At 42.0% G+C, this 18562-nt stretch overlaps 1 protein-coding gene across 2 annotated transcripts in view; it reads left to right on the top strand.

The window, feature by feature from the left end:
• The first annotated feature begins 1316 nt into the window (after positions 1–1316).
• The window catches only part of prkd2 (protein kinase D2), a 38049-nt gene continuing 20803 nt past the window's right edge, over positions 1317–18562 (top strand). Inside the window, exons 1-2 of one of the 2 annotated variants that reach the window (XM_083913688.1) lie at positions 1317–1588; positions 1983–2269. In XM_083913688.1, coding sequence (XP_083769814.1) covers positions 1988–2269 — 282 coding nt within the window. In that variant the 5' untranslated portion in view covers positions 1317–1588; positions 1983–1987. Of the gene's footprint in view, positions 2270–18562 lie in introns of both variants that reach the window. The other variant, XM_083913687.1, reaches the window with a different exon arrangement.

Below are 18562 nucleotides of genomic sequence, written 5' to 3'. Positions count from 1 at the left end.
TGCTGCCCTGTGGCTGACTGCACTTGAACGAGTTTATTTTAGAGCCTTTTCTTTACTTCATCATGAGATCTTCACATTGCAAATGCTGAATCATTTCAGCAAATCGGTAAGTGATATTTTAAAAAGTTTCCACACACACAAAAAGACAATATTTAAAAAAATATGTCATTTTAATGGCTTTTATTATACTATATTTTGGTACATACTGGCTGCAAATGTTCATATTTTGTTTCACACTTAATGGAACATACTGATCATCTCACTACACCTAGACAAATATATAATAATTAATATAATAATTTGTCCATTTGTCATATGACGCCAAGTCCTCAGGTGAAAAGGAAACAAAGCAGCCATCAGGCCTTGTCTCTACTTGGAAATGAATTATTGAGTATCCCTTTGTTCCAAACATTGCCCTCTTGTGGTGGAAAGTAGCATCCTATCCAACCTTATTTGCAGCTGCTGAGTTATTGAGGTCTCTGTAGTGTCCAGTGATTAATTAGATTTAATAAATTGGAAATTGTGAGATCATTCAGAGAGAGAAGCACTATGTGTTGGCCCTGGGGTTAAAGTAAGACGATGGACTTAATATGGTTAGTGAGTTTCTGCATTAGGGATGTATTCATGACCAAAGGTAAAAAAAGTCATTATTTCCTTCTGCATACTTTCTATGTAAGATAAAAGTAGAGCAGAGTCACAGTCAGGCAGATGACTGAGATTGTGGTGACCAAGCTGAATTTCTATAAGCATATGGTATATCCTGGTCTATGCAAATTACCAACCCCCCCTTTGCCATGAAGTTCCTCATTTTTGTTGAAACTTTCAATTTCATATGAAAACAACTCTGCAATAGGTGTGGTCTTTATTCTGCGGTCTGGCAGAGGTGTGTCTACTAAAAATGCAAAGACAAAAGGTGTTACAAAGGGGAAAATAAGTCAGGAAACAGAGTTTCACGGAGGGACAAAAAGAGGGTAAAACAATAAGAGGGAACCTGAGGAAGAGATGGGAGGGCTTTTCAGCGTGGAGCTGGCCCCCTCAGGCAGTGTAAGAGGATCTTTAGCTGGCCTGGACACGGAAAGGGAGCAAACAAGACCAATAACCCCAAAGCAAGGAAGGGAGAGAGAAAGAGGAAAAGGGAGGGAGAAGCCAGGGAGTAGGGAGTCAAAGGGTGGGACTTTCTGAGTTGCTATTGGCTTCAGGCTGTGTCAGTCATTTCACTTCCTCTCTGGCTGTGGCAAGATCAGAGAAGAGAGAGCAGGAGGGAGGGGGAGAGGGAGGTACCATCAGACGTCTCTTCTCTCTGTGCTTTTTCACAAAAAAGACTGAACTAGGGCTGAAACTGAAACAGGGCAAGACTTGTAAAAGGAGTGCAGTCTCTCGCTCTCCTTCATTCTCACAGTTTCCTGTTTAAGGAAGCCATTTTGTTACTCACCCTGGAGGAGAGGCACTACAAAGTTTGGCATTGTTTTTGTTTTTTCTCTCTCACGACAGGGAGTTTCATAATCAAGTTTCTGGACTTTCAACCCCATGCAGAGCAACTTCTTTGGACGAGAGAGGTGAAGGAGGGGAAGAGAAGGTGGATGTGTTTGTGAGTCTCTCACACACATTGCTCATGCTTGTCATGCCAGGACAATAACAGGAGTGTGAAGACGAGAGAGCGCGGAAAAAAAGTGGCAGAAAGGGAAAAAAAAAGCACAACTTCCTGGATAAGTGTTTCTTCCTTGCTCCACTAGGAGGGGGTGGACACAGGAACCAGGACTCTGCTCAGTGTGTGTGTGTGTGTGTGTGAGTGTGTGTGTGTGTGCGCACCCATGTGTCAGTGTGTTTACCCCTCTCTCTTCCACTAGACACTTTCAAATGAGTTTGGGTTTACTCAGAACTGTAGACTGCACCTGGGTGTGTTTGTGAGTGTTTGTTAAGAGCTTCAGGCAGCTACCAAACAGGACTCTGAATGGCTAACGCAAGCCCTTGTATGTCCTCAGGGGCCATGGCCCAGGTCTTCTTTCCTCCTGGGGGCTCCTCACCACCAGGCTCAGCTGTGATGCAGCAGGGGACCCCTATATCCATGGCGTCTATTCCCGCTCAGGCTGGTTTCCCTATGATGGATCTGACACCAGGCCAGGGTCCCGTGATACCCTCGCTGCCTCCCACTCCAGCAGGGGTGTCCTTCATCATCCAGATTGGCCTGACCAGAGAATCCGTCCTGATGCCCCAAAGTGCTGACCTGGCCTATGTGAAACAAATTGCCTGCTCCATTGTTGACACCAAGGTAGGAAATGTGTACATGTAGGGGGGTTCATAGGTACGAAATGGGGAGGGTGGCATGACGGGTTAAACTGTGCCTATGCTTTCTCCAGGTGGAACGCTGCTCAGAAGATTCAAATCAGTTCAATTAAACTCAATTCAAAGGGGCTTTATTGGCATTAAAGATTCAATAACAATGTTGCCAAAGCATCAAAATACAATTTGCCAAAATATTCGGGCAGGAAAATCCGTTTTTATGCTGTTTGTCAGATGATCTCTTTGGGTTCTTACTTTCTCTTTCACTCTGTTGTTGTGTCAACACACAAGCAGACAAAAGTATTTAAACAGTCTAAACAGACTCTTAGAAAAGGTACAAAAAGTCACAATTTTGCTCTGCTGTAATTACAACCAGTAGCATTTTTTCCCCTGTAGCACAGTTTGGAGAGAACACTGCGGTCAATGAGGCTTTGTCATGCCAAATTCAGCACTGCAGACTAGCACAGGGATATTCAGTGGGCTTTAGTGTTTGAGATGGTTTCATCTGGCTGTTCATGGATGTGCTGTACATGAAACAGGAAATGTAGGTTAATAATTGCAGGACTTTTCTTATGTCATGTCACGTCTCAACATGCAGTTACACAAGCGTTGAGGAGCACCTTCCATCATAGTCACAAGCAAACAAAGATCTAGTGGGATCCTGTATATAATCCCTATGTGCTCCATGCCTGTGACCTTTCTTTGTGATGGTCAGAAGTCTCTTTTTGTTTCTCCTCAGTGCAACTACAGAGGTTTTGCAAAAGAACCAAGGCCAAATTTAGTCTCCCCTTTTTTTTTGGGTCACTGATCACATTTAAATTATAGCTTTGTTTTGCCCAGAATATGCGCATGCACATATCATTGTTTCAAGTTTTCTACAGTTTGGAGTTTCGATTTCTTCCACATTCGCACTGTTTTCGATTTCAGCAAAATGACTCTGCTATATTTAAAATGTAGCATCACTCATTTTAACTTTATCAAATAATGATCACACAAGGCTATCTTCCAAAAGCTTGGCACAGCGTCTCCACATTATTGGTTCAAATTATAAAACATGAGGAGGGCGACTGGTCTTCAAACTGGTCTTCATTACTAAACTGAAAAAAGAAAACTTCAAAACAAACGTGAGGGGTTGGGGAGAGGGGAGAAGTAGTGACATCCTCTTTGCAACAGGAAGCTATGAGTGTTATGGGTAATATGGTTTACAGTATTTGAGAACCACCAGCACTCATTTAACTATATAGTCTAGCAAATGTTCATGTGTAGTCGAACACATGCAGGTGATATTGTTATCCTACACTGGTGTGGTAGTCTGAGCAGGCTGTATGTTTGTATCTGCCGATTAGGCTGGTAGGTGTGTAACAGATTTCCACAGCCTGCTCAGAGCAGCTTTGTAAAAACTCCCCACAATCGCAAATCTTCCAGGAAATACTGGTAACAATCACTTGCCATTGCACCCACTCTGCTAATCTGTTCTCGTGCACAACAGTCTTTGTGTTCTGGATGGATAGAGAAGATAATTCAGCTGTTCTTTGCATCTGATGCTGGACCTCCACTCACGGCACTGCACTGAGACTGAGATCAGTAGCTGTACTGTAGTGTGGCATGCTTCCAACCGTGTTTCCACACGATTGAACAGATATACAGATTTACTTACCGACCCGTCATCAAAATGCTAACAGCAGCTGCGTTGTCTCTGCCTATCCGGTTCACTTCTGGCCTCTTTGTCTTCTCCTCTTTTTGTGTTTTCTCTGACAAACCCAAACTCTTCCGAGTCATGTAAGAGAGGTTGTTGTTGTTGGGAATTTTTCATATTCAGTAAGCTTCTTCGTATGCTGATATTTTTTTTTGCATTGCTTCTCCAGAGCTGTCATACAGCTGCATAGTTTTCAACTGATTGCCCATAAAAAAGCATCACAAAATGTTACTCAACCTTGATCAGCCGACCAGTTACCTCTGCGATTCACAATTTGTTGTACATTAGAGTCACATGGGCCCAAAACACAGGAAAAGCTAATAACAGACATGTGACAACCACAACCCAGAGGAAAATTCTGCTGCTTAAAAGAGTCTTTTCTTTGTCTTATCAGAAATAAATCAGCTTCTTATTTGGAGATTACTGAATTCTGACCTGTTTCTCCCAACCCCCTCTAAATACTTTTCAAGTCATCTATCCAAAATCCTGTGGCTTTTCAAGCATGTAAACATCATAACTTTTCAGCCCTGTGGTCCTTGACTCTTGGAATTTAGTGAGAAAGATCGTACATCAGTGTTGTAGAAGGTGAAGGTAGGGCTAATGGAAGGCTAGGTCACCATGCTTAACCAGCCAGGGCTAAGGTAAAAATAATAATAATGATATGGTAATATGCACATCGTTGGTGGATCAGTTTGATACAATATGCAGGAATGGCACTGAGTGGTCTCACTGTGAGGGAGAGAAATTACTGCATTTGCATCTTTGATAGCCAGCAGACGGATGTTTTTACAATGGAAGAAATCAAACCGGCCATCTGCTTCTTCCTGAGAATAGAAGATTTTCTGTCTTTTTTTAAAACTAGAAACGGTGACATACGCCTTTTTATTTACTTTTTGTCTTTTTATTTCATTATTATTATTATATTATATATATATATATATATATATATATATATATATATATATATATATTTATTATAATATGTATATATATATATATATATATATATATATATATATATATATATATATATACATATATATATATATATTTTTTTTTTTTTAATATGTATTTATTTATTTAAAATGTCTTTTCTACTTTTCTGGGTGTTAGGGTTGGGTTGGGACTAATAGTGAATGGTACCATAAAGAAAATATGCAAGAAAGAAATAAATTATTTATTACACCTCTGAAAACAATAGTGAAACAGCTACTTTTGTCCTGCTTGCAAGTGTGTTAATATCACAATATGGCATTGATCAGGCGGAGAATTTTGATGAAGCTTGAGAAGTAGCAGGAAGTAGAAAGATCAGTCTGACATACAGTGAGACCCCACTAAGGATAATTAATAAACAACCTGGCATGTTACAACTGAGTGAATGGAAAGTTGATTCATGTGCAGAATTCTATATACCTGTCCATGTTGGGTTCTGAATTGTGGTTCCTGTTCCACAGCATCTCATTTAGACCAAGACGCCTGTATCGGCAAAATAAGAGAAACTCTTTCTTTCATGGTTTGGTTCTTCATCACTTTCAGCATCTTCAGCTCAACCCAAGTGAAAGAACGACCAGGACCCTGTTAGATACACTGACCAATCTAAATTCAAGAGAAGATGCAAAGGTTTCAAGGATCCCAAATATGCAAGGCTATATAATAGACATCTAAAATATTTTAATTTGATGAACAGATGCTGTCTTAAAACAAACATGGTACAGCTTTAATGAGGAGCTGGGACGGTAAAGAATATGTGATGCTGTTTTTCCCAACTCGATAGATTCTTGAAGGGAAAATGAAAGGAATCCTCTCTGTTAAAGAGATATTTAAATGTATATAGGTTGATTTAACATAATGCACAGGTACATGTAAGTATTACGCTTGATAGTTTGAAGTTCCTGTCTATCAGCAGTGTTCTTTCTGTGTTTCCTCCCATCCCAAAAGACATGAAACATACGTATACACCTATCAACCAAGACTCTGACCTCAAGTCAATGATAGCTGCCCACTGCACCCAAATGGTAATGATGGGTCCAAATTCACTGTAGGGGTTCATTAAAGTACAACAGGAATTTCCAGTGAGTATATGCCTATTTTCTGCGATGTCTATCTTCAAAACTTCTGTACAAGTAATGGCTGGTGTTTCTGTCTCACTATTGTAGTAAAGCTAATGCAGTTCCTTTCAGTATACAATGTAGAGGTGTTTTTTTTAATTGAGTGTGGTCCAGAGGTATTAATTGTTCATCAGAGCATTTTTTTTTTCCTCGTCCAACCCTGAGTTGTACTTTTGAAAATCTGGAGAAGAGGAAAAAAAATCTGTAAAAGAACCCTCGTTCCCACAAACAAAAAGATGCTCAGAACCTGATATTTCTCAGACCTTGTTAGAGCGCATGCATGCACACACGCACGCATGCACGCACGCACGCACGCACGCACGCACGCTCAGAAATCCCCAAAATCCCCTAAATACAGAATTCTTGCCCTGCTACGAGCTACAGCTTTAGGTGGGACATTTGGACAATAGATAGCTTGTCCTGGTTTGCCTAACTCGGTGCGACACATGAGTTGGCCTGTGTGCTTGCGCGTGAATGCCTACATTGGTGTGTTTAGAGGGGTATTGAAAGGCCGTTTGGTACCCCACACCCCCGCCCACATTCATCTCTCTCATCCCAGAAAGGGTGAGTCACCGCCCGGTTCTGTTTATTCACAGGCTCCCTCCTTGTGTTCCATGGACACGTTTTTCCATTCACTTTCTCTGTAGAGGAGCACATGCACCCCCAGCTTCAACTAACAACACTTACCCAGAGTTAATGTCCATCCTGCAGCTCTTTTCTGTATAGTCTCCTGATCTGAGCATTAATCCCAGTCTCTCAGACCAGAAATCAAAATCCCCCTTTTGTCACAAACAGCATCTAAACCCTACACTTCCCACACCTTTCGAAATCATAGCTTGGCTGTATACCTGGCAACAGCGCTTGCCAAAATCCCATTTAGCCAGCCCCTCCTCCTGATGGAACAAGAACTAATAATGTGGCCTGGAAACCAGAGGTCTGTCTCCATTCAACCATGATGCAGCTCTGATGTATTTGCTCTTTTGTTGGACAGGCTTCACTGACCCCCGTCTTTTCCCTGTCACTGTTTCCTTTCCTCATTTTACCTTCTGGTTCCCCCTGATCTATGGTGTTCCTATTCTATAGCCTAAAAAATAAGTCTTGGTGTCACTCTTAATTATTTTTTTTGCTCTCCTCTTTTTTGGGAACACTACCTCCCACTCTTCCTCCTTTTCCCTCTCTACCTCCCTTTCAGATCCTGTACTTCCTCCCCTTATCCGCTCATCTCCGGTCCCTTTTGCCTGCCTTATCGCCGACTTCCTCTCGCGCTCTGCGTCCGCTTCCTCCTCACAACCCACCTCCCGTTCATTCCTTTCCTCTCTTTACCTACTGCCGCTGTCCTCCCTGTCAGCCCCACATATTCTCAAGGTTGTTTTCCTCCTTAAATACACTTCAAGCGAGTGGCCTAAACGTGGGGAAATTCTTACTCTTACCTAGTTGTATGAGGCAGGACAATACAGGTTTGGAGGACGTGGTTTTTTTGTGACGAAGACTCCCTCTTTACCTCAGCTGGAATGATTCATGTTTTCCAGTGAATATTAGACATCGGTGACAGGTTATGATTTTGAAAACACACAAGGAGCTACAGAACAGTACAGTTAACATACTGTATGGTCAGGTCTCACTTTGTATTCCTTCACCTAGATTGCCAAGAGGTGTGTCAGCTTAACGGTTTCTGATCTCTCAACACTAACAACTTGTTGAATATCATCATCAATTTGTTGTTGACGTCAGAGGGGTGTGTTGTACTGTATGTGTGTCAGCGTGTGAGAACCTGCTGAGTGCTGTCAGTGTTTCGCTGCGGTTCACATTTACTGGATTATTGAATATGTCTGCAGTCTAATCTACGATGACACATGTAACAGGCGGCGAGCTGTGTCGAATCCAGCAGTGGATGTGTAGGAAGAACACTGACAAGAATTCATATCTGTTGAATGTTCAGTCTTCAACTTGCACCTACACTTGTAATTAGAAACTTTATGATTCTGTTAATTGTTTTACATAGAAGTATTTTTGTTAGCTGGCTAAAAACACAAAGACTTATCACACACACACACACACACACACACACACACACACACACACACACACACACACACACACACACACACACACACACACACACACACACACACACACACACACACACACACACACACACACACACACACACACACACACACACACACACACACACACACACACACACACACACACACACACACACACAAACATATAGCTATGGCTGAGAGTCCCTGCCCTGGCCATTGTTTCCACCTCCGTTTTGGAAAGGTCTGTCTCTTTATCTCTCTCCCTGGAGAAGCAGTTTGGCCCTGGGAATGGGATCATACACACTACCTCCTGTTTACCTCACTCTCTTGCACATGTACAGTATTCCACACATTCACACACAAACACACACAAACACACACACACACTCTCACATTGTAACATTTGCCCCTGATTTTCCAGATAAAGGCCTGGTTTGACAGACAAGATTGTATTGTTTGTATGAAAACAACAAAGTTCCGTGTTCAGAGGCACTGTAGGTGAGGACGGCAACTTAATTTAGCTTGAATTGCAACCTGTGCGTTTCCATTAGGGTAAAATGTGGCCGCTCGGAAAGTTCCAGGCCAAGCCCTCTCAAATGGCTGTTCACTTGCTGTGTTTCCATTACAAAAAAAGGGGGCATGTCTATCTTGCCAAACGCCCCTAATTTGCATTTGATCCGCTCTGTGGGAGATCAGGGCCATTTTTCTCCCCTGAGAGAAGCCTGGTTGCTGATTGGATATAATTCTAAGCGGGATGTGACGTGTGGTAGTAGCCTACTTGACGCCACAACAACACGGCAAAGTAGAGTAGACGCTTTGATCCAGTCGTGTAGTAGAACGCAGCGCAGAAAATGTTCTGTGCACGCACATCTTGGCACAGGCTTGTTTAAATGAGTGCTGCAGTAGATAGGTTGGATTCTGACCTGCGTCCAGAATTTTTAAGGTGGAGTGTTTTCTTTCATGTTAATTGTACAGAAATTGACATTGTGAATCATATGGGCCACCTTAAATCAAACTGCAACTATTCTGTATTTCTCACTTGGAGAAAGAACGCGTGATGCTGTATCACTGATCAGCTGATCACCGGCTATTGAAACCCATTCAGAGTGGTACGTCACCTCCGGAGTCTCGCAAATCCCTCTGGGGCCTTTTTCTTGTAATGGAAACATGATGAGTGAAAGGCCATTTGAGAGGGCATGGCTTGGAACTTTCCGAGCGGCCACATTTTACCCTAATGGACACGCACCTATGCTTTCATCCATTGTTCTGATTCTAGTGTCACAGGGGTTTTGTCTTGTTGTTTGACTTATTAAAAAGCCTGCTGTACTACTGTATGTGTGGGAGCTACTGGGCAAATACGCTCTGCTTATCAGCCCAAACCTTTGTTGGTCAATGATTGAATGAATGCCGGTCAATTAGCAAGACACAGGCAGGTGGACATACAAATGAAAGGACAAACCACGCCTTTGTCAGGCCGCATGCCATTTGTTGATTGAATGAAGATAACACAGCAGCAGCTTTAGCCGAACTCTCCAATCCCCACAGAGACCATAGCTACTAAAACATTTCTGCTGTAAAGGAAATGAAGTCTATTTTCACAAGGGTAGACCCACAGCAACATGTATCAGTTCTGCTTAACTATACCTCTCACTGTGTTTGTGTGTGTGTGTGTGTGGGTGTGTGTGTGTATGTCCCTCTCTTTGCTACATTTGCATGGTAGCGGAACAGCTTTGCATGACTGACTGTGCCTGGTGTTTCCTGGCTGTTAGTGGTGTGCTGCACGGGGAGCTTAGTCCGCACAAGGACATTTGATTATTCAAAGCACACACTGTGCAAGCAGGTGGTATGATAGATGGAGATTTAAAGGGTGTGAATCTCCACCAGCAGCTGATATTTTGATGCTGAAGTGAAAATATGCACATAATATAATTTCATCTGGAGCACTGAACAGTGTATGCAAGGATCATGTTGGTTTATTACAACTTGGGTTTTATGTTTTATTAAGGTTTGGCGTTTCTACTGGTAACATTATTCTCACTAACTTAACTGCTAAACACTGGGAACACGACAACATCTCTAAATAGAAATCCGCTCAAGGTTTTAAAACAGGTTTTAAACAAACTCCTTGTTTGGTCAAACTTATTTGAAAGAGAAAAAACGGGCAGTAACAGTAATTATTACTCAGACTGTCCATTGTAAACACAGTCAACATCCGACTGTTCATCATTAACGTGTCTATTCTTTGCAGTTTTTCCATACTTAGTCATAAGCGCACGTCAAGTGCAAAGTGCACCTGCTATTTCAGCTCATGTATGTGCAGCCTTCACCTTCAATTTTGCACTGGGTGAAGGTGAGTATAGATCAGAGGGCAGAGTGATTGATAGACACACTCTCAGCCAGTCACATTACTGATCTCATCACTCTGAACAACTCAACAAATGGAAAGACGCTTCTTTAGGAAATCATGGTGTTTTATTTGTTCAGTGGTGTTTGAAATAAAGAATAGAAGATGCGGATGAAGCCGATGACAACGTGAAACACTGTTCCAGTTTTATTGTACGGGTTTCTTCTGTAGCAGCCTAGTGTCATTAGGTTGTGTTTTAACTGAGATAAACACAGTGGCTGGACATGTGTCATGGCACTGCACTTTGGCTTATTGTGCGCTATACAAATTGGGATTTTAGATAAATAGAAAAAATTGATTTGACTTAACTTTACCTTTTGACTTATTGTACTTGGCATAGTTTTGTGCAACAAACAGTACATACTGATTTCCTGTGTATTGAGGGAGGGTTACAGACATTTTGGATGTGTTAACTTTCATTTTTTCCATTCAAATAAAATGTTACTAAGCCAGCACTTGAGTCAACTTGTCCCCCATCAGATAACGTTGTAGTGATGTTCACAGATCACAACAATTGGTAACAAGTAAAATAAGCTGTAATGAAGCAGAATTGTCCTTTGATATTATTGGTCATTCACATGTTCCTCAAGGTCTCTCGGCCCCTTGCATTCCTTCTCTTGTTCTGAGTGAAGGAGACCTTATGATACTAATCTGGCGATTAGCATTGGTAAAAACGGTTTTGTGCCGTAATCCAATTGGGAGTTGCAGAGCAGAGCTGAGCAGCATTTGGTGGCATGTGGAGAGTTTGTACCAGTTAGAGCGAATTTCTTCTCATGTCAGCAAAACACAGGGTTCTTTGAGAGAAGGGAGGAGGCACTGGAGATCATGGATAGATATACACACACACACACACTCTGTAACAGTATAAAAAAATCTGTTGTGTCATACTTTTGGTTGTGGTTAGGTTTTGGATTTTAGTTTAGATGATAGCAGAGTACAGCAATTCCAAGTGAGTCTGTGCATAGTAAGATATCTTGCATGATCTCATAGAAAAGCAGGGAGATTTACATCGCTACAGGTCATGAAACTATTTGCTGCTATATTGTCAGGTGTGTGTGTGTGGGTGAGAGAGCATGTTCCCGGGAAGCCTGCAGACAATGGTCTCAGTGTGAGGGTTAACAGGGTGGGTTGGGTTAGTCTGGGGCACTTGTGCAGTGTGTGTGTTAGGGTGGCCCAAATTCATGGTGACGGGCCTGTATGTGTCTATGTCTGAAAGCAGGGTGGGTGGGGGCTTAGTTTTAAGGGGAAACGGGCATAGCCTTAGCAAAAGTCTTACCTCGGTAGATAAACACATGACATCAATATTGGAGACTGGTCAGTGGAATGCAACTGGAAAATAATCTCCATCAGTTAGGGCTTTAATTCTCAACGTGAGGTTGAATATTCACTATAATGACTTTAATTATGTGTCATGTAATGATCACAGTTACTTATGTAAAATATAAGAGTGATTATTCAAACACAGAGCAAAAGCTCAGACTGCCACACAGAGGTGCTGTAGCCAAGGACAATATGAGAAATATGATGTGTTTTTTAAAGATCAAAGCATGTAAACCTATTGTAGCTGACCTAAAAACATACAAATATGACCCTGAAAACTAGCATAATAGAGCATCTTTAAAGCAATATACATTTTGGCAAATTATCCTTTTTTTTGCTGCTTGCCAAAACTGTTTTTCAATGGTAACAACATCCATCTACCACCTCTAAAACCCACTTCAGTCTTAAGATTCACAACGAGACGAAACCGTTTTCGAATGTTGTAGGTAAAAGTTGCAGTGGTGGGAACTGGCCCATCTCGTCTGGACTCAAACTGGCTGATGTTGTGACCTGCGATTTAGCTTTTCAAGTCGCCAGCAGCTGGTTTAAGAACGTAAAGCACGTCGCCTGCTTCAACAGCCAATTAGCTCGTAGTAAAGTCCACTGGACAAGCCACTTACAAACTGCCATCTGGTGGAAATGGCAGTTTTGGAGGGAGGCTCATCAAGCGTGCAAGAGAGAGAGAAAGAGACAGCGAGAGAGAGGGTTGAGCGAGCTTAAGTATACAATAAATAAGGAGAGCGAGCTGTAATCGAGAAAAAGCAGTGAATCAGGGAAATAAACAGTATTTTTGCTGTTTCATTGCTGTTAGAAAGGCAGCTATAGCACATATCTCACTATCTCTGTCCTAACATATATTTTATAATGCTACAAATGATATCCAGCTACGACTAGAAAGTCGGAGGTTAGAACAGAAGTACAGAGTTGTTGCTATGGAGATGATACACCATCTCACCTCGTCTCACCGGTGTAAACTGGCAGGTTTCAGAACGTTGCAGACCTGCACGTTGCAAGTAGTTGCAAGTTTCAACAACTCTCAATCTTTAGTCTGAACTGGGCTAAAGGCTCATAAATGAACACTTTTTAACTCCACCAGAAGGAGAATAAGTGCATTTTCCAAATTGTGGAACTATTGCTTTAATGCTCAGTCATGTAGATGTGGTTGCAGTTATGCAGAATACTGAAAAGATGGTGTATTTGTGCAGCACAAAACACAAGATGCAGTCTGTTTTTTTGGCTTTATAATGACAATTTTCAAGAGAACCAGGGTTACGGTTACATAAGAGTTTGAAGCGACAGCAACTTAGCTCCACAAATGTAACCACACGTTGGTCTGGAGACTGGCGCTCAGTGTATAGTGTTTTCTTTCAATTTGGATCTGAAGCACACATAGGAGAGAGGAGATGGATGAAAAGAGGGGGAGAAAGAACAGCAAATGGAGAGGGGGGGCATAAAGGAAAAGGGGGGATGACTCAGAGTGCAGTAATGTGCTTATTGTGGCCCTCAGCGTGCAGTATGAAGTTTTTGTGTGTCCATGGAGAATGTGCTTCTAATGGACCAGTGTACGAGCATGCTTTTGCTTTATGGTCACTCTGGAGAACTTTGTCAATTTCTCAAAGAAATTGTTGATTTTTAACCTTGGCAAGAAAGGAATAAAGGGCAAAGCAAAGTATTTCAGCAGGAAGATGTCACCACAGGCCTCTGAAGCACCTGAGTTATTCAGTTTATCAGGTCATTCTCATTTTCTGTTATCACTAATGTGATTATTGTTGTTGGTGTTCTATTAGATCTGACTGGACCATCATCAATAAAGGGACTTTTTTCTGATGTTAGTACAGAGGAAGATGCTTCAACAATGACAGGATCTCCATGAGCAGTCATGCAGAGAAGTTAGGCCGCCCGTCTTTCCTCATATTTCAACATGATTGTCACTGCGGATGAAAACAATCATTTCTGTCAGTTCTGCTGTGAGACAGTGCATTACTTAAGGTAGGGCCAAGCTAGTCTGTTGGCCTTTACAAGGAATTCTGACTTCTTCTGATCTGAAATTTCAGGTTCCTTGCTTCAGTAATTGTGTGTAATTATCTGCATTAAGAAGTTGCAAATGACAAAACTGAAGTTAAGTTTTTCTGCTTAACAACAGTGGTAACATTGAAAGATGATAAAGACCATGATAACTGTTCAAGAGAAAATGCACACGTAATTGAAATTTATAATGGAAAAAATATTTTTTCAAAAAAATATGATAATTAGGGACCTACTTTCACCTTTTCTTCTTCTTCTATATCTTGTACAGTAGGTTAACCATATGTTGCTGAATTGCTTCACCAGCAGAAAGATCCCAAAGTCAACCTATACATAACAAATTAAACATGTCAGTAACATATAGTATGTGGCAGCAATGGAATTGTTGTATTGTGTCTTGGTCTAACTTTCTTACTCTGTTCAGTAGTTCCCAGAAACATATTGATTTTTAATTTTCTTTATGTCTTTTTTTGAAAACTAATAAATTGGTGCATTCCCTTATTGATCGACAACCATACTACACGGCTCTAATACAATACATTACAAAATTCAATAAAACAATTTCATATGAAACCATCTTTCCATTGACTTTGGACTGTAATGCAGATATATGCAATATGCCCCCCTCTCCGAGAGAAACAAACCTTCAACACCTCTAAAGCACTGAAGACGTTTAACATTCATATACAGGTAAACAGGTACGTCAGTAGGATATGCCCAACTTAGAAGTGTACATTCACAGTACTTTCTAGAATTGGCGTGCTCTAGTGGCCATGGGGTTTAGGGCGCTATCCATGCACTTGCCTGCCGCTTTGAGTATGGCCTGGGGTCTCTGTTGCATGTCATCCCTCATACCCCCCCCCCCCCATCACTTCCTGTCAACTCCCTAACTGTTTTGCCTTAAAACATAAAAACTGCCTTTCAAACCATCAATAAATATGGAATGGTGCTGCTGAAACAACTCAAAAAAGGCTTGATCTTACCATAATTTCAGTACAACGATTAATAACAATTTAGTTTTACCCAAATGGGGATTTTCACTAAGAAGTCTGATGAAGTAGTTTGAGCATCAGCATTCTCATTCTATTGCTCATTTTCTTTCCATCCACCTTTATTTCCTTCTTCACTCGTCATTCAGACCTGCCGTCTCTTCTCTTATGAAGTCCCTCTTGTCATGAATCAGTGACTTGTTCATTGCACAGAGTGGATTGAATCCAAGGTTCCTATCGGCTTACCTGCTCAGATGCGAGCCAAGGAAAGACAGAGAGGTGGAGGAGGATGGGTGGAGGCTGAGACAGGAGCTGCTACCAACAAAGACTGGTTCAGAATAGCACTGCGTGTCTCCTTTATCCCCAGACCCCTCTCCCATGCCTGGTCACGGCTCTCATGTTACCACACGGCCTTCTTGATGCTTGGGAAAGAATGAATTGCTTTGTCCTTGCGCTCCTGTTTGAGACTAAGCCTCTTCTACTTACTGGCTGTGCATGCACGCACGCGCACACACACACACACACACACACACACACACACACACACACACACACACACACACACACACACACACACACACACACACACACACACACACACACACACACACACACACACACACACACACACACACACACACACACACACACACACACAATATCAAAACAAACACATGCCAAATGTGACATGTTTCCTGTATAACACAACCAACCTCTGAGTCCAGCATGCAAGAACTGGTCAAAGGTTAAAAAAAAAGAGAAAAGGAAGACAAACAAATTGTGCAATGGTGAAAATGAAAGATTTATGCCTACACAAACAAAACTGATGCATGTAGAATAAGTTCAGAGTACAGCGAAAAGAGAGAAAGAAGAGAAATCAAGCATACAGTGGATAAAATGTGTGTGTGTGTGTAACATTAAACCCATGGTTGTATTTAGGTATGCAAGTTTATGCATTCTGTGTATGCATATTTACATTGTCACTGTTGCATTTTATGTTGTGTGTATTCAGCCCTGGTTTCTCATGTGTCTATGGGCCATGTGCTTTGTTTTGTTTTTTGCATTTTGTGTTTATGGTAGTGTGAGACCAGGATTTACACTCCTCCCTCCAGTCTCTAGTTTTACACAGTTATCTCTGGTATGTAGAAACTAGCAGGTCAGGAATGTAAACCTGATTATGTCTCTGCACCCACACACACACAACACACACACACACACACACACACACACACACACACACACACACACACACACACACACACACACACACACACACACACACACACACTTGAGTCAAGTATGCAGTATAAAGTGCAGTGCAGCACAATATTCATGCTCATTATTAAGAACATGGGATGCTGTACCTTTACACACCAACCAATGCAGAATCAGACACTTTACGTCAACTCATGCTTTGGATTTGACCATTCAGACTGGCAAACCCCCCAAAAAAGACTGAAAGCTGCACAGAGAACATCCAATAATTCACTAGCGAGGACCACACCATGATTTATCCAAGAAATGTCGTCCAAGCATGACGAACCCCCTCAGGACCCTACGTAGAGGAGAGAAAGAGAAGAGGAGAACGGGTCAGGCGGGAGGGGAGCAGAATATGAAAGCGGAACTGGAGGAGTGGGTAAGGTGGGTTTTTATGGGAAATGCAGGAAGTGACATGGTTTAGGTCTGGTCCTGCCTCCAAAATTCTGCTAAGTAGTTTCAAATAAAACTACCCTTATCTCCACAGTGGATTTCTACAGAAATGTCCCATTGGTTTACACTTTTAAAAACATCTCTCTCATGTCTCATGTCCCTCCCCAGTATTAGGTTTCAATAGTTAACACATTGACTCCATTGTCGTCCTGCTGCACAAGCTTTCAGATAGCTTTGAACCACTTGCCACATGTGTATGTAGTCACACGGGTACTTTGTGTTTGTGTCTATGCGAAGAGAATCGACTGTGTTAAAAAGATGAAAGACGCAGGAAGACTCTTCCACCTCTGATGAAACAGATGATGATCGTGTTGCAGTATGAAGTTAACACACAATGTAAGATAATCAAACTTTCAATCAAGTGAATAAGTAATGCTCTGTGACGTCACAAGACTGTGGTATACTGCACCCCGTCTCGCAGCTTTTCAGTTGTCCGTCATTGTGTACACATTTTCCATGTTGATTCGTCCTCATTGTGTTTTCCTTCTTTGTGTCTGCCAAACCCAGCGCTCCGCTGACGCATGGCTCTTACTCAGTTCAGTCACTGTTGTGATTTAATGCATAAGTGTTATAAAGACAACAGGTCATGTTATATCTGCTTGTTTTTGTAAAGCCAGCATGAGCGCAGACGCTACAGGTGACTCAGGGCACAGAGAGGGCAGGGATGGCTGTCATTTTTGCTCCATTTTTATTCGTCAGTGTGTGACGTCACCGGGGTTTAAAAATAGAGCGCCGGGCCAGCAACACGTTTGTTCCATCGCTAACACTGTCAGCACAAAAGGAAAAATTCTTGCGTTGCGCCAAGTTGTTGTCAGGAGCTAATGAGGGCAGAGCGTTGACGTCTTTACATGCCCGTTTCCACGGCAACTCCTCATTAAACACTTCATCATTTTCAGAAAGGTGGGGTGGTTCTCTCTGACTCCCGTGCCTGACATGTTAACAAGGATGGAGGGAGTTATGGTCCAACAATTAGGGTTTGTCTCTTAAAGAGAAAGATGCAAAAAGAAATGAATAAACAAACACACACACACACACACACACACACACACACACACACACACACACACACACACACACACACACACACACACACACACACACACACACACACACACACACACACACACACACACACACACACACACACACACACACACACACACACACACACACACACACACACACACACACAGTAAAGTGCAGGTGCTTCACAACCCTCTAGCAGAACTCTCCAGAATGTGTGTACATTTCCCACACGTGTGCAGGAGGCTGTATGATTAGTTCCACAGTAAGACATGGATGTTTAAACAATGTCTGTTGTTGAAAGGATGCAGCGTGTTTCCTCTTGACTATAAAATGGCTGGATCAAGTTCCTGTTGTGATAACCAGCGTCTGTTGCAGAAACGCATCAGCGTGGAGGACCATGTAGGGCTATAGAGGGTCACACTGTTTACAGAGCTCAGTCTGAAGTGTCACACACGGCACGTTTTGTATTTTATCCATGCAGATTCATCACGGGTTGTCATCATTGGAGTTGGGCCTGACTGATCCTGGAGAACTGCAGTGTTTCTGTTACAAACTGCATTGTCTAAACAAAAATCCAGCTCCTGTCATTCTGTATCATCTCAGTGCCCCGGTCGTTCTTCACTGCACTATTGAAAACAACATTTTAAAGTGGATCATTTTTATCCTATTTCACTGCTTTGCCCGGGGGAATAAAACTGACACTTTGACAGTCTATTTTTACAGAAAGGGGCAGTTCAAATGTACCTTAAGTGCCATTTTGAAAATATTTTGCCACTTCTTTATACACACTAATCAGAAAACTCAGTGCTGACCATGTCATGGGAAGTCTTGGTGAACTGGTTGGGTGATTCTTAAGCGTGGAAATATCCTGCATTATCTTAATAAATAGCTCTGTCTCTCGCTCTCTCTTGGTGTGTGTGTGTGTGTGTGTGTGTGTGTGTGTGTGTGTGTGTGTG

The sequence above is a fragment of the Echiichthys vipera genome (genome assembly GCF_963691815.1).
Source record: "Echiichthys vipera genome assembly, chromosome: 5".
NCBI lineage: Eukaryota > Metazoa > Chordata > Actinopteri > Perciformes > Trachinidae > Echiichthys > Echiichthys vipera.
This window is presented reverse-complemented; position numbering and strand designations above follow the sequence as displayed.